The 15,178-nt window shown below is 41.7% G+C and overlaps 1 protein-coding gene across 2 annotated transcripts in view; it reads left to right on the forward strand.

Annotated features, from left to right (window-relative positions):
- The window catches only part of ITPR1 (inositol 1,4,5-trisphosphate receptor, type 1), a 437,331-nt gene that overhangs the window by 368,312 nt on the left and 53,841 nt on the right, over positions 1–15,178 (forward strand). For both annotated transcript variants that reach the window (XM_006846621.1, XM_006846622.1), the window contains 2 exons: positions 4,903–5,025; positions 12,910–13,085. In XM_006846621.1, coding sequence (XP_006846684.1) covers positions 4,903–5,025; positions 12,910–13,085 — 299 coding nt within the window. The remainder of the gene's footprint in view (positions 1–4,902; positions 5,026–12,909; positions 13,086–15,178) is intronic.

The following is a 15,178-nucleotide window of genomic DNA, read 5'->3' on the forward strand; positions in this document are numbered from 1 at the left end:
TTTTTTTTTTTTTTAAAGCAGTTTTGTTTCATGTGAAACTTCGACACAGTTATAGTTGTCAACTGAAAAGAATTTAATTGGCTTCAAAGCTATCTGCTGGTAAGAGAGAAATGGAAAGTAATAACAATTAAACATGATTTGCATATATTGAAGGGAAGAAGTATACTCACTGGCAATGCAATTATAATAAAATGGGTCTTTCTCTCTAAGTAGTTTATTTATCTAATAATAAGTTTACAGAGAAGACTTTCCTGGTTTATTTGTGTCGCTGCTTTACTTTTCCTGAATGTATCACATAGAAGCACAGCCTACACAGTTTAGGTAATTTAGATAAACCTATAACTATAACTTGGGAATAAAGTGCGTTCTGTCTGAGACTGAAGTGGTTTAGCATTTTCTTCTGCAAGTACCAACATACCTAGTTGTCCTCCTCAAAGACCTTCCTCCTGTTCTGGTCACATCACTCATGCATGCAAACCACACACATTTTTACCTATTTATACACACACATATCCATATCCTCCCTCTCCCCCCCGGTACTCCCGTATGTACACACATGTGCACACACACATAGGTATATACACAATACCCCTACATGTGCACACACAGGTATGTATACACATACTCCAATGTATACACATAGATCGCACACAGACACAGGTACGTATACACATCCACACACACAGGTATGTACACACATACTCCCATATGTATCCACACATTTATACACATATACCACACACACACACACACACACACACACACAGGTCTGTACACACATAGGCACATGCCTCACCCTCTCCTCTGCCTTCACATCAGCTCTCTGACCCCGCTTGACATATTTTCCTCGAGCTCCCTGCCACCGTGAAGCGAAAGCTCAGGGCTGGGGAAATGGGTTGTTTGTAGGTACCATCAAGTTGATTCCAACGTAACCACAGCTCAATGAAACACTACCTGGTCCTAGACCAGTCTCACAATTGTTGACGTTTGCATCCATAGTTAAGACCACTGTGAATCCGTCTCATCAGGAGGATTCCTCCTTGATGCTTTACCAAGCATGATGTCCTTCTCCAGGGACATGTCCCTCATGGTGACAAGAGAACATTGAAGCAGAGTTGCATATGCTGGTCTCTTTCTTGGGGTTTCCTCTCATGATTACCATGCTTGCTAAAATGGAGCTTGAAAATTCTCTTGCAATCTCTGTATACACACAGGGAGTCCAAGTTATCAGGCAAGGTCTAATTCATTTTAGAAACACACCAGACTAGGAAAGAACATTACCAATAGATACCCTGGGTTGAAGTTATTTAATTACTTTGACTCTCTAGGATTGTGAACTCTGTGTTTTGGCCATAATGTAGAAACATCAATAGAGCCAACCAACTTTTAGCCCTTTGTGGTTCGAGTCTACCTAAAGGCATCTCAGAAGAAGACTTAGTAATCCACTTTCAAAAGATCTGTGAGTGAAAACCCTGTGGAGCTCAGTTCTACTCTGATACACATGGGGTTGCCGTGAGTCAGATTCAAGTCAGCAGCTACTGGTTGTTTAAATAGAAAGTTTGCTACAAGATACAATAATGTGTAAGCTAAGATTCCTTCCTGCAGCAACTTACCACAGGATGAAGGCATCTTTTTTAATGACTGTAAGGCATAGCAGATTATCACCAGGGCTGTAATTGAGCAAGAATACGCAATTGTGGAAACATTGAAAAGGGAGGCCTCCTAGGAAAGGGAGGATTTGAACAGTGGCTAGAAAGATAAGTAGGACTTGGACAAATGCAAGTCCGAGAAGTTGGAGAACTTGGAGAAGGATGGGTAATCAGTTTCTTATTGGTGCTTGAAGAAGTTATCCACAAAGTCGGCTGCTTAAAACAACATACATTTGTCATGTTAACAGTTCTGAAGACCAGAATTCTGCAGTGGTTTTCACTGGGTTAAAATCAAGGAGAAGGCAGGTCTGTGTTCTTCTAGAGGCTCTAGGGGAGAATGTTTCTTTGCTTTTTCCAAATTCTAGAGTCCACCTGGATTCCTTGAATCTTGATCCGTTCTTTCACCTTCAAAATCAGGAAGAAGGATACCTCAATGCCTTTACTGACCTGGTCTTGGAAGTCGCATACTGTTACTTCTTCCATATTCTGTCATATGAAGCAAATTCCTAAGTCCAGCCACACTCATCGGGGATGGGTTGTTTGTAGGTACCATCTCGTTAAGCTCCATCTATTCAAGGGAGGAATATCAAATAATTTGTGGGTTATTTTTTCTGACTTCCAGTGGAGTGTTTGAGCTGCAGAGTGCTAGGTGTATTCCAGGAGCTTCGACCAGATTGGAGTGGGGGGGGGGGCGGTAAGGAGAGGCAGTGTGAAGGGGGAAAGCAAGTGGGAAAGAGTGTGGAAAGGTGGTAGATGGGGACCATGGCACCACATACAAAGGAAACAAAGACGTTGTACCATCTGAGTTGTTCTCCAAGCATCTCCTTCCCCCTCAGTGAATTCTAGGTTCATTTGGAAGACTGTTCAGATTCAAAAGGATACATCAATTTAAGTGGAATGCTAGCCTTATAAAATTCAGATTTCTTTGCAAAGTCTGTGCTGTGATTCAGAAGACAATTTATTACAATTGCATTGACGTATGTCCTACAATGAATGGTATACGTAATGTTTGCTAAAAGCTCCTTCTGAAGATAGTGCTGGCTTTATACAGTCCCTCACTGAACTTTACCTTTTCTTTAAAAAGTAAAAAACTAGAAACTTGTGAGCTTTATGTACATTCACTAATGTGGAAAGGAGAGTGCTGGTGTGATGCTGGGCTGCTAACCACAAGGTCTGCAGTTCAAACCCACCAGCTGCTCCTTGGAAACCCTATACACTGTCATTGTGAGTCTGAACTGACTCAACAACACTTAACAAAAACAACAATGTGGAGAAGAGCTAATGTAGGAGTGCTGTGATACTGTAGGATACGCACTGGACTGCTAGCCACCAGGTCAGCAGTTCAAATCCACCAGCCTCTCGGGGGGAGAAAGGTGAGGCTTTCTGCTCCCATAAAAATGTTCAGCCTCGGGACTGACTTGACGGCATTGAACACTACCATCTATGTAGAGGCGAAGGTCCCTAAGTGGTACAGTTTGTGCTCAGTTGCTAATTTACAAGTTGGCCGTTGGAATCCACCCAGCAATTCTGTAGAAGAAAGGACTGGTAATTTGCTTCTGTTTAGGTGACAGCCAAGAAAACCCTAAGAAGCAGTTCTTGAGTTGTCTTGAGTTGTAGCCAACAGACAGCCTGGCATCTGAGCACAGCAAAACCCTGCAGAAAGGGGGGCCTGAGGGGCTTCTCATGTCTCCATCACTCAGTTTCAACTGTCATCAGCATTGAGTTTCTTCTCATCTCCTTCTTCTGTCCGCCTTTGGAATTTTTCTATCTAGATCAGATAATGTGCTTTGAATCCCAGAAGCAATACCAATAGCTGTTGTTTCTAGAACAGAAGATTTATCCTATTAAATTGAATGCAGCAGTGAACTCACAAAACAGTAACCTGTTCAGTGAAGATTGATTGAATACTGGTCAGTTACTTTATTGAGTGGCGAAATGAACATTTATCTTTATCGCTGTTGTTGACCCAGGTAACTGACCCAGTTTACCCAGGAATTACTGACCTGGATTATAATATCTCCCTCTGCCTTGAACTGTGTTTCAGTTTCCCTCATTTCTAAAATGAGTGATTTTGAACTAAATGAGTGTTCATCACTCTAAGGCTGTATGGTTTAGGAACATTGCCGATTACTAAGTGCAAACATGAAACCAACAATTATTAAATTACCTAGGGCTCTGTTTCATTGTATTGCAACTTCATTTTTGGAAGGAAGCTTGCTTGTAGCTATCGACTTCATTATAGAGCCATTGAATTTGTTGTCGGCTGCTTTCCTGAAGTTAAATGATGACTTTATTGGGAACGCATGGTAGCGATCCAGCCTCATGTACTCCCAAGTTTTGGAGGAAAAACTTTGCGAAACTTTGCCTTTGGCACAGAGACTGATTTTGAACATCATCCTATGTGTCAGACGCCATCAATAAAGAGCCTAGGGGACATGGAAGTACCACTGCATACACGAGTGTGGCCATGGGCTGTTTGTTCTAAGACAGAGAGTGCCCAGCCAATGGGGTACCCTCATGGTAACAGCACAAGTGGCAGTACTATTCAAAAGTGCCTCTTGCCCCTTTATGATGGCTTCAGCACTGAGTCCTGTCTCCAGAATTGAGGCTTCTGTGACTGACCACCCAGTCAGCAACTCTCGCTCCTAGCTCCTTGCACCCCAAGAGTGCCCATTACACTTCAGCGATTTGGCAAGTGACTCACGGTCAGGAAGGGAATGATTGTCTTACCTTTAGGCCCTAGCAAATCAGTGGAGACTTTGGATAAGGGAAGAATGTGGATGTGGTCTGCGGCCCAGCTGGTTCAACTCTGGCTACTCAGTCATCCCACTCCCGCTGTCCCCACACTTGTAGAATGCTAATTGTTGTTGGATCTCTCTGGGCAGCTCATCTGATTCAGGAGCTCAAAGGGGAACTAAGGTCTCAATGGGTAAGCCCTGGGTAACCCCCAGATTCCATTTCCTGATAGTGTTGACTAGGGCATTTGGGGTATTTAGATGTGCCGACTTTTCTCCTCCTCTTCTTGTTTGCTCCCCCAATGCCTCCTGTGTTCCAAACAGAAATAACCAGTGTGTTGTCATTGTGACCCTATGAGTCAACTTGAAAACAGGTGATCATTTTGACTGTTGTGGTTAAAAACTGGAAATAAGAGTGGACTTGTGGGGGAAGAGCGGTGGACGGAAAGGTGGTATTGAGCACCTGACGTTCTGCCTGGCGGTGTCAGACCTGACGTGTTTCATCTTTGTGTTCACAGCGCAGCCGGTTCTGTATTGGTGTGCCCGCAACATGTCCGTTTGGAGCAGCATCTCCTTCAACCTGGCTGTGTTGATGAATTTGCTGGTGGCGTTTTTCTACCCATTTAAAGGAGTCCGAGGAGGTACCCATATCTCTAATTTCCAGTGAACTGTTAGAAACAGTGGAGTTCCTGGGTGGTGCATACAGTTAAGCACTTCACTGCTAACTGAAAGGATGACAGTTTGAACACACCCAAAAGCACATCAGAAAAAAGGCCTGGTGTGTTCTGAAAAATCGGCCATTGAAAACCCTGTGGAGCACAGGTCTACACTGACACACACAGGCTCACCATGAATCAGAATGAACTCCATAGCATTTTGTTCTGTTTGATTAGAAGCAAACAGGTAGAAAGAACAGTAACCCGTGTTCATTATTAGTATAGTATTTACAATCTAAATAACTCATTTTCAGGCACAATATAAGCTTTAAGTTAGTTTCACATTTAACAAAATTAATATACATTGTATGTCCATGTTTACTTATTACCAAAGAAAGAAACTGTGCCCTACTTGGTCAGTTTGAGAGTAGAGCTAACCTTAGAATGTGACTATTTTGATATTCAATCCAGTAGGTGGTTTCTCTGCACCATATTTGTCATTGATTTTAGACTGAAGAATTTGTGAGAAATCTTTGGGAATGTTTCCTTTGTGAAGGATGGGGCAAGGCAGACTTGGAATGACTGCCGACCATGGGTGTCACATATGTAGTCAGTTGGGAACTGTAGGCCATTGCTCACTTATAAAACAGCACATCCGTACTCTTTATGGGTACCCTTGCTCCTCCTCTCCTTCTGTGGAGCCCTTATAGCATAGTGGATTACAAGCTGGGTTGCTAACCGCAAGGTCAACAGTTCAAATTTACCAGTTAGTCTGTGGAAGAAAGATGAGGTTTTCTGCTCCCATAAAGAAACCCTATACAGAGTTGCTATGAATTGGAACCGACTCAGTGGCCATAACCACTGAAAAATCGCCACCTCTCTTACTCAGCTGTGTATACAGCTTGTGAGAAAAGGCAAACAATTCAAGAGGGATGTTTTGTGGAGGGTGGGGGTGGGGAGAGGCCTTGATTTGCTTGATGACATCCTAACGGCGTTCCCATTCTTAGATTTCTAGCGGCAGACACTGAAAACTCCTCTGCTCTTCTGTTATACAAAAACGCTCCAAAAAGCTCATGGGAGAAATCTCTTTATATTTTAATTCCATTTTCCACACACTTTTTGTACATTCAAAGCCCCTTTTCTGAGATCCACGACAACCTTCTAGAGGTTTACTTTTCAGCTAAAGATTTCACCAGAAATTTTTAGCAGATCACCTTGAGTGACTATATGTATATCTTCTAGGTGCCATCTTGTGTGAGATATAATGGGAGAAAGAGGCCCAAAATAAGACACAGAGAGTCCAGGAGTAAGTTTGATGCTCATCCCTTCATGACTTAAGCAGCACATGTATATGTAATGAACATCCATTCACAAAAGACTGAAAGTGAAGCCGTCATCAATTACACGGGTACACCTAACTGAGGCCCTGGGTAACACAAATAATTCCTAATGGTTGACAGTTCGAGCACACCTAGCGGCACCGCAAAAGGAAAGCCTGTGATCTGCTTCCATAGATATCACAGCCCTGTGGAGATTTCCACTCTGTGACAGTTGTATCAGATTTGACTCAATGGTAACAGGTTTCATTTGGTATTATGCAGTTATGAGGAGTTAGAGAGTTTTTGTTTTTTAGACTTAAGTTACAGAGACAACTTAGTTGCATGTTTTTCCTCAACAAGTACTCCCTAAACATAAGCCCCCAAGTGGATTATCTTTTCTGAAAAGACTTGGCAAGGACACAGGACTGCAGGATTTTCTCTGAAGGAGAGTCTGACTTAACCCCGGCTGCCAGCTAGTAGTGGCAAAGAGTGTGGAATGGGCAGCCAAGAGCTCAGTGGGATGTGACAGGTGTCCACGTCTCCTTCTTCCTCGGAGATGTTGCTATACTTATCAGAGTAGAATCTTTTTTGGTTAGTTTTTGTTATGAATTGAGTGAAGGTTTACAAACAAGATCATCAGTTTTACATTCAACACTTGGTTTCGTCTCAATGACTACAATCCCCTCCATACATCAACAGTTATCCCACCTCCTCCCTGCAGTTCCTATTTGCATTCCACCCACCTTCCTATCCCTTCTCAACTTTATCCTTAGGAAAATGCTGCTCTTTTGATTTTGAATGATTGACCATTCCATGGTGAGCATACCTTGCTAGTGTTGTTGTCCCTCTACATACCTATCTGCAGCTTGGCTGAAAACTGGGCCACAAGGGTGAGTTCATTTGCAGACCCGAAGCGTGGTCGAGGGCCATAGTCTCTTTCTGACCAGTAAACCTGGTCTTTTTTATTTATTCTCTATTAAATAATTTTTGAGGTTCCATACTCTATCTAGGACGCTATAATGTGATACCTTTCAGAGCAGTTGGTAGTGGTTGTTGTTGTTAAGTGCCATCGAGTCAGTTCCGGCCCATAGCGACCCTGTACAGGGTTTCCGAGGCTGTAAATCTTTACGGGAGCAGAAAGCCTCATCTTTCTCCCATGGAGCCACTGGTAGTTTCGAGCTGCTAACCTTGCGGTTTGCAGCCCGATTCGTAACCACTACGCTACCAGAGCTCAATAGTTCTCTGGTCTCACAGTCTTGGAGACTGTTGTTCATATGTTCTATTAGTCCATTGGATTAATTGATTCCAAGCCTTTTCAATTCTTATCACTCTCATTTCTTCCATTCATGGAGAGACCAGCTGCTGAATCTTAGACCTCCGCTAGTGAGCTTTCAAGATCCCAGAGACTAAGAGTAGATTTTTCAGCCATTACTTTGAATGTGGCTTCATTTGCTCTCCATTTCTTTAAAAATATTCAAAAGCAGTTTACATTATTCACTTGACCACTTTCTTCACTGATCACTGGGGACAACTGTTTGGCTACAGTCCAGACAGTGAGTTGGCAGATCCTTACCCTTCAGTGATAAAGCCACATGCAATGAAATACCGAAGGAACTTAGAGACTTGCTGTCTTGACCTGGCTTGACCACTGCCTTGCTGTAGTGCCACTACATGAAGTCCTTGTTATCCTCTGTAATGAGAGGCGCTCAGAACAAGCCAATGATTGGGAAACTTTGGTGTGGAATTAGGATTCTCACAGGATTCAGGGAAGATTAGTTGCCAACTTAGTTAGAATCTCTCAGACATTTGTTTCTTGCCCATCGAAGTTTGAGACCCATTGGATAAAATAAATGATTGTTAAGGATCCTTCCCACTCAAAAATGTCATGTTCTGAATCTGGCATCAATTCTGGCAAATATGTAGGAGTTAAGGCTTCCTGCTTTGGAAGTATTGGGTTAAGAATGTTAGATTGATGAATTAAATCAGAAATCAGAATTACATCTTTTAAAGCAGGAAGGGAGGTCAATCTGAACAATGGAAGACTTTTAAATTATACAGCAACTGGGATTGCTTCAAACACATCAGTTCACTCTCAATGGGACTTTTTATTTATTTTTCAAGATATGTTGGAGCATTTCCTACACACACTGCCAACCAGGAGGGTTGCATTAGCCCTACCTAGAAACAAGATCTAGTTAGTTACCTGAAACTATTTCTTGGAGGCATTTGTTCTGTCGAATCTTGAAAACAGGACTTAGAAAATCCACCTTGGATGTGTGACTTTATTGTGTGTACTGATGTGACTCTGTGACTTACAAGCCTTAGGACTGTTCGAACACTGGTGGCCTTAAAAGCTCATTTCCCCCGCTTATTTAAAAACCAATGAGTCTTACAGTTTTTCAAAAGCATGAAACTTAGGCAGCTCCAGATTCCTTACTGAATTGTGAACTTGCTATGATGATTAAAGCAAATACAGTACTTCTTTTTTAAATTATTATTGAAAATTTCTAATATTCACACAAGTAGAAAGAACAGTATAGTGAATTGTCATGTACCCATTGACCCAACTTTAACATTTATCAATATATTGCCAATCATTTCTGAAATATTTTCAATAAATCTAGACCTCTTACTGGTTTCCCTATACAGATTTCAGTGTTTATTTGTAACTTGTAAGTATATTTTAAAATATGTGTAATCTCCATGCCATTATTGAATCTAATAAGACTAACAGTGAATCTTCTAAAACCTTGTTTATATTCAGATTTCTCCAATTACCTCAGAGATGTCTGTTTGGAACTATTTCCTTGCTTGCTTGCTTGTTTGTTTTGATAGGCTAGCACTATTTTTTTTAACACTTCTTTTATAATGGGAATACAGCAGGTTTTTAATTGACGTCTTTAGGATTTGGATAAGATGAGGTTTAAAATGACGATTAAGCTGTTAAAAGAATAAAAAGCAAACCATAAACTGTAATAAAATAGTAGAAAACCACATCTCTGACAAAAGGCTTGTATCCAGATTATACAGAACTCTTATAACTCAGTCATAATGAGACACCCAATTGAAACAGTGGGCGAAATATTTGAGCAGACATTTTACAAAGAAAAAATTCAGTTGGCAATAAGCATAAGAGTATGAAAAGATGCTCAGCATCATTAGTTGCCAGGGAAGTGTAAATTAGGTAGGTCACTACAAGCCAACTTGATGTTAAATGCTGTAGAGTCAGTTCCAACTCAAGGAGACCCTGTATAGGGTTTCCAAGGAGTGGTTGGTGAGCTTGAACTGCCAACCTGGCAGTTCAAATCAACTTTGCAGTCCAGCACATCAACCCGCAGCGCCACACCAGGACTCCTAGTGGCTAAAGTTAAAAAGACTGACAATATCAAGTAATTGTGAGAATGTAGCGCAACATGAATTCTCATATACAGCTGCTGGAAGGCATAATGGTATAATCATTTTAGACAATAGTATGACAGTACCTCATAAAGTTTATATATATTTAGGACCCAACATTCTACCAGGCATTTGTCAAAAAAACAAAAACAAAAACTAAAAACCACACATATATATCCGCACCAAGATTTGTACTTGGTATTCTTTGTAGTATTGTATTTATAATGACTTCAAACTAGAAGTTACCCAGTTATCCATCACTGTCGAACAGACAATTTGTACTACATCCCTACTATGAAATAGTCAGCAGTAAAAAGAACAAAAGATTGGTGCATGCCATAATTTAGATGACTCTCAAAAACCTGCTAAATGAAAGAAGTCAAACACAAAAAAACTACATATTGTATGGTTCTTTTCCCCCCCATTTTAAATTCTAGAAAATGCCAAAACTGTAGTGACAGAAAGCAAATCAGTGATTACCTGGGGCTAAGGATGGATAAGCAGATCACCTATAAATAGGCCTATGGAAACTCTTTAGACTATTTAAATATTCTGTATCTTGATTGTGGTGGTCTAACCTGCCAACATTTCTTCACATTTTCACTTAGGATGAATTTTATTGTCTTTAAATTAACCTCAATAAAGCTTAAGGGATTTTTGTATATGTATATGTGTGTGTGTGTGTGTGTGTGTGTGTGTGTGTGTGTGTATCGACTTGTGGTGTGGCATTGCCGGTTAATGCGGTAAACTGCAACGTCAGTTTGGGCCGTTAAGGCCGGCAGTTCCACCTCACCAGCTGCTCCTTGGAAACCCTGTCCAGGATCGCTATGAGTCAGATCCCAACTCAGTGGCACTTAGCAAGCAAGCATATATGTTAATAGTGGTTAAAGACCTGGGCTTCAGAGTCAGAGAACTCAGGCCGTTAGCCAGGCCACCTTGGCCATGTTATGTATCCTGAGACTCAGTTTCCTCTAGAGTGAAACAGAACTAATACTAGTGACCTATGGGGTGACCAAGAGGGCAGAATAAATGATAATCAGTGTCACAGGCTTCATTCAAGATCTAACCATTGTTCAATGCACTTTTTCTGGAAACTCTGGAAAGTTTCTACTTCCTGGGGACCATTTATAAGCAGATTTTCTTCTTGAGGGATATCAGAAAGGAAAAGGTAAGTGGTTGGGGTGTGGGGAACAGTTTTTAGAGAGAAACTGAATCTTGGCAGGTATGGACTGAATAAACTGGGGCAGCCAGCAAATTTGTGGAAGGGCTGTAACCTGTAAGGTTCTGAAAACTTCCTTTTTTGTCTCTTTCCTGGATGGTACTGTAATCCCAGTAGTTCTGAAGCAGTGCAAGTCCCTTTATATAAGTGGCCTTAATCACATAGTGCCGCTTGTTTACATCTGAAGGAGACTCAAAATGTGACAGCATTGGAAATAGGAGTGTGGTTGTTTTTTTTTAATGAGTGTTTTACAGAACTGTATTTTTAGCCATGTTGGCTCATGTTATATAACCAAGCCGTCTCGTGGGACACCCTAAATAGAACTTGCAATAGCACGAGATGACAAACACTGGTATAAACTCTTTGACTACAAGGATAATCTAATTGTGGGATGATGCTAATGATATGGAAGTTGCCTTCCTCCTTCTCGTGAAGAAATCTGATTCAGGCAGGGGTCCCCCTGCAATTTTGCTCTGTGTACTTTTAATTAAAATTTTGAAATTCAGGCCTCTAGTTTGCCTTCCCTAAGAGCAAAATATAACACATGTCTGAGTTTTATTACTTGCACAAGCCTTTGGTGTGTGCCTGTTGTTGTTGTTGTTGTTAAGTACCATCAAGTTCATTCCAATTCATAACAACATTGTACAGGGTTTCTGAGTCGCGGCTGATGAGTTTGAACCACCAACGTTATGTTTAGCACTCCAGTTCTTATCCTACAGAGTACCACACCAGGACTCCATTGGTGAGTGTCTGTTGTTATTAAATGTCATCAAGTTGGTTCCAACTTACAGCAACCCTGTATAGGGTTTCTGAGGAGTGGCTGGTGAGTTTGTACCACTCATGTTGAGGTTGGATGCTTATCGTATGGCACCGCACTTTCTAGTGCAAAGTATCCTCAAAGAACTTGGAGACTAGGGCAGCAAAGACAAGTAAACTGACCACTAGAATACAGTATGCTGTAGAGATTTTCGAGAATTGAGGTTGTTCAGTGGTAGAATTCTGACCTTCATTTGGAGACTCAGGTTTCATTCCTGGCCAGTGTAGTTTGTACATAGCCAGAACCCATGTGCACCAGATAGAAAGGCATGGTGATCTGCTCTAGAAAAGTCAGTCAACAAAAGCCCCGTGGATCACAACGGTACTGTCCCACTGTGCACGGGGTCACATGAGTCTGGGCCGACTTGACGGCAGCTAACAACAATATGGGATAACCAGAGGGGGCAAGGAACAGAGAGGAGCGAGTATCTGGTGTGTGACTGTGAGGAAGAAGAGAACTGAGCACACTTCCCCGGAGAGGTAATAACTAAGCTGAGATCTGAGATGAATAGGGAAGGGGAGTCGAATTTCCCAAGCAGAAGACCTGTCGGGAAGCACAAAATACGGATGACTAGTGATGACTGGAGTGGAGAGTTTGAATAATATTATTGTAGTAGATATATAGGGAATGAAACATTGACCACTGTAACAGTCTTCATGTGTGTCATTAACTATGTTCTTGCTATTGTTCAACCATCACCCTTAACAGGTTTTCCATCATTCTCAACAGAAGTTCAGTGTTTCTTAAATGGTGTCTTTCTCTCCGTCTCCCCGTCACTAGCTCCTGAGAACCATAAATGAACTTTGATCTCTATGCATTTACCTGGTCATTTAGTATTTCATGTAAGTAGGACTCATACATGATTTGTCCTTTTGTGCCTGATGTAGTGCACACAAGCTAATATTTTCATGTCGTAGTATACATTTCTCTTTAGGGCTGCCTGGACAGAGTACAATTTTCTTTATCCAGTTCTCTGTGTGGTCCAGAGAAGTAGAGATGAGAGATATGACAGAGAGGCTGGCCAGGTGATTGAAGCAGGTGCAGTGAAATCTGTTGGGGTTTGTCATTCCTCGTGAGTGAAAACACTGATCTCTGAGGGACCCACCTTGTCTTTGCAGGGACTCTGGAGCCGCATTTGTCTGGCCTGCTGTGGACAGGCATGCTTATCTCCTTGGCCATTGTCATTGCCCTCCCCAAGCCTCACGGCATCCGGGCATTAATCGCATCCACAATCCTCCGGTTGATCTTTTCAGTGGGGTTACAACCCACGTTGTTTCTCCTGGGAGCTTTCAATGTAAGTATGACTATCTTTACAGCCACTTTTTTGTTGTTACGCCAAGAGGAACAGCTGCCTTCATGGTCTCTAGAATCTTGACTTGCGCTTTCCATGCAGAAAAATGTTGTTTGGGCCAACTTGTAGAATAGCAGGAGTGAGAGGGAGCTTCTCATGGTACTGTGAACCTCTTAATGCATTATTTGGACATTGAAAATCTAATGTTTAGGGAGTTTCTTGCAGTTGAGCCTTAGATCTGTTTTACCAATCTGTTCAAATCTTTGTTGGGACAGGAGATTTTAATCAATAAGTCCAGTCATCAAATATTAGCTTAGTACTCACTTCTGAAGAGAACCCTATAGGAGGGGTAAAGGGTGGCTCAGAACACGTTAGAGGAGAACAAGTAGTGGTGATGCTTGGAAACACTTTCTCAAAAGACGTGAGGGTTAGACGTCCACTGCATGTATTGTTGTTAAGTGCTGTGGAGTTTGTTCTGACTCACAGCGACCCTGCATAGGGTTTCCAAAGAGTGGCTGGTAAGCTTGAACTGCCGACCTTGTGGTTCAAACTGACCTTGCAGTCCAGCGCATTAGCCCACAGTGCTACACCAGTACTCCTACTACATGTACAGGAGGAGTCTAATGAAATGGAGGCAGCTGATAGGAGACCACAAACTGGAGAGATTTCCTGGTGACAGGAAGAAGAAAATTTAAACATGTAAGGCATTTTCAGAATCTAAAAATGTCTTCCAGTGGTTTCTACCCTGAACATAGAAGGAAGGTGAAGTCATTGTACAAAAATGGGAATGATATTGCAAAATGAGGTGAATAATAATTCCTGGTATGGGTATTCAAATAGCAAGGCAACAAGGGCTTCAGAGGAGGAGAGACTACTTCAAGCTGACAAGCTCAGGGAGGATGCGACCTGTTATGTCAGGAAGTAGGGATTGAGCCTTTTCCTGTGGCTTCTATAGGCCAGAGCAGAGCAGTGGGGAGCCCAGGATGTTGTCAAGAACCAATACAGAGTTGAGTGTCAACTCAGTTGTGGTTTATGCAGCCTTGTTATTTATGGTGGGTCCTGATCCTGTACAATTTCAGGCTGAAACAATTGGACTTGATCCTCCAGATCAGCATGTCCAAACTAGTAAGTGTTGGGTGGAGAAAGGGTTTTGTGGTCCAATCAGTTTGGGATATAGTGGGTTCAGTAACATTAGGTTTTTTACTGCAGGACTTCTCAGAGATTTTACTCTGCTAATAAGCAGTTTGACTCTCCAAGAAACGGAAACAGTATATTTGTGTCTCCCAAATTTATTTGACCCACTTTTTTTAATCTTAAGTCTCTCTTGGGATTATTGTTGTATGGATATGTTAAGAAACTGTTCCCAGTAGTGGAAAGTGACAAGTCTTTTGAACAAAGACATGCTATATACAAAGAATTATTCTTGAGAAAATTCTTTCTTTCACTACTGACATGTCTTGTAGATAACAGTGGGGATAAAGGAGTCCATTTATGGAGCCCTAGTAGTGGATTTCAGTCCTTGTGTGGTGCTGTAGGATAAACACTGAACTGGTAACCACAAGGTCAGCAGTTCAAACCCACCATCTGCTTCTCAGAAACGCTATATAGGGTCACTATGAGTCAGAACCGCTTAACAAAACAGTGGTTGACTTCATTTCGGTGTGGTGAGCATGAGCCTTGGTCATAGTGTAGACGAATGAAGGGAACAGCCATATATGGCAGGTGGGGGTTATTATCTTAAGTCTGACAAAAATGTAGGGAGTTGTTTAAGGCCGTTTTCTTCAACAAAGAAGCTATTGCAGTTTGGGTAATTTTGGTCATGGATGACTCGGAGAAGAATGCAGTCATCTAATGTGAAGTTTTCAGGGCTAAAATTCATTTAAATCAATGACATAGTGAGCTTGTTAATGTTCACTCTGGCCTTTGGAAGTGCATGACCAGAGCACTCAAGAGATGTCAGGAAGGGCCTGTAGGTTTCACTTTCAGGGAAGGGACACTGTTTAAGAGGGAAATGCAAAACAAAGAAATGAAAAGATTGTCAATACTCCTGGAGTGTTCTTCTATGACTTGTGATTCTTTCATGTCTTTGGCCTTAA

Source organism: Chrysochloris asiatica, unplaced genomic scaffold (genome assembly GCF_000296735.1).
Source record: "Chrysochloris asiatica unplaced genomic scaffold, ChrAsi1.0 scaffold00028, whole genome shotgun sequence".
Classification (NCBI taxonomy): domain Eukaryota; kingdom Metazoa; phylum Chordata; class Mammalia; order Afrosoricida; family Chrysochloridae; genus Chrysochloris; species Chrysochloris asiatica.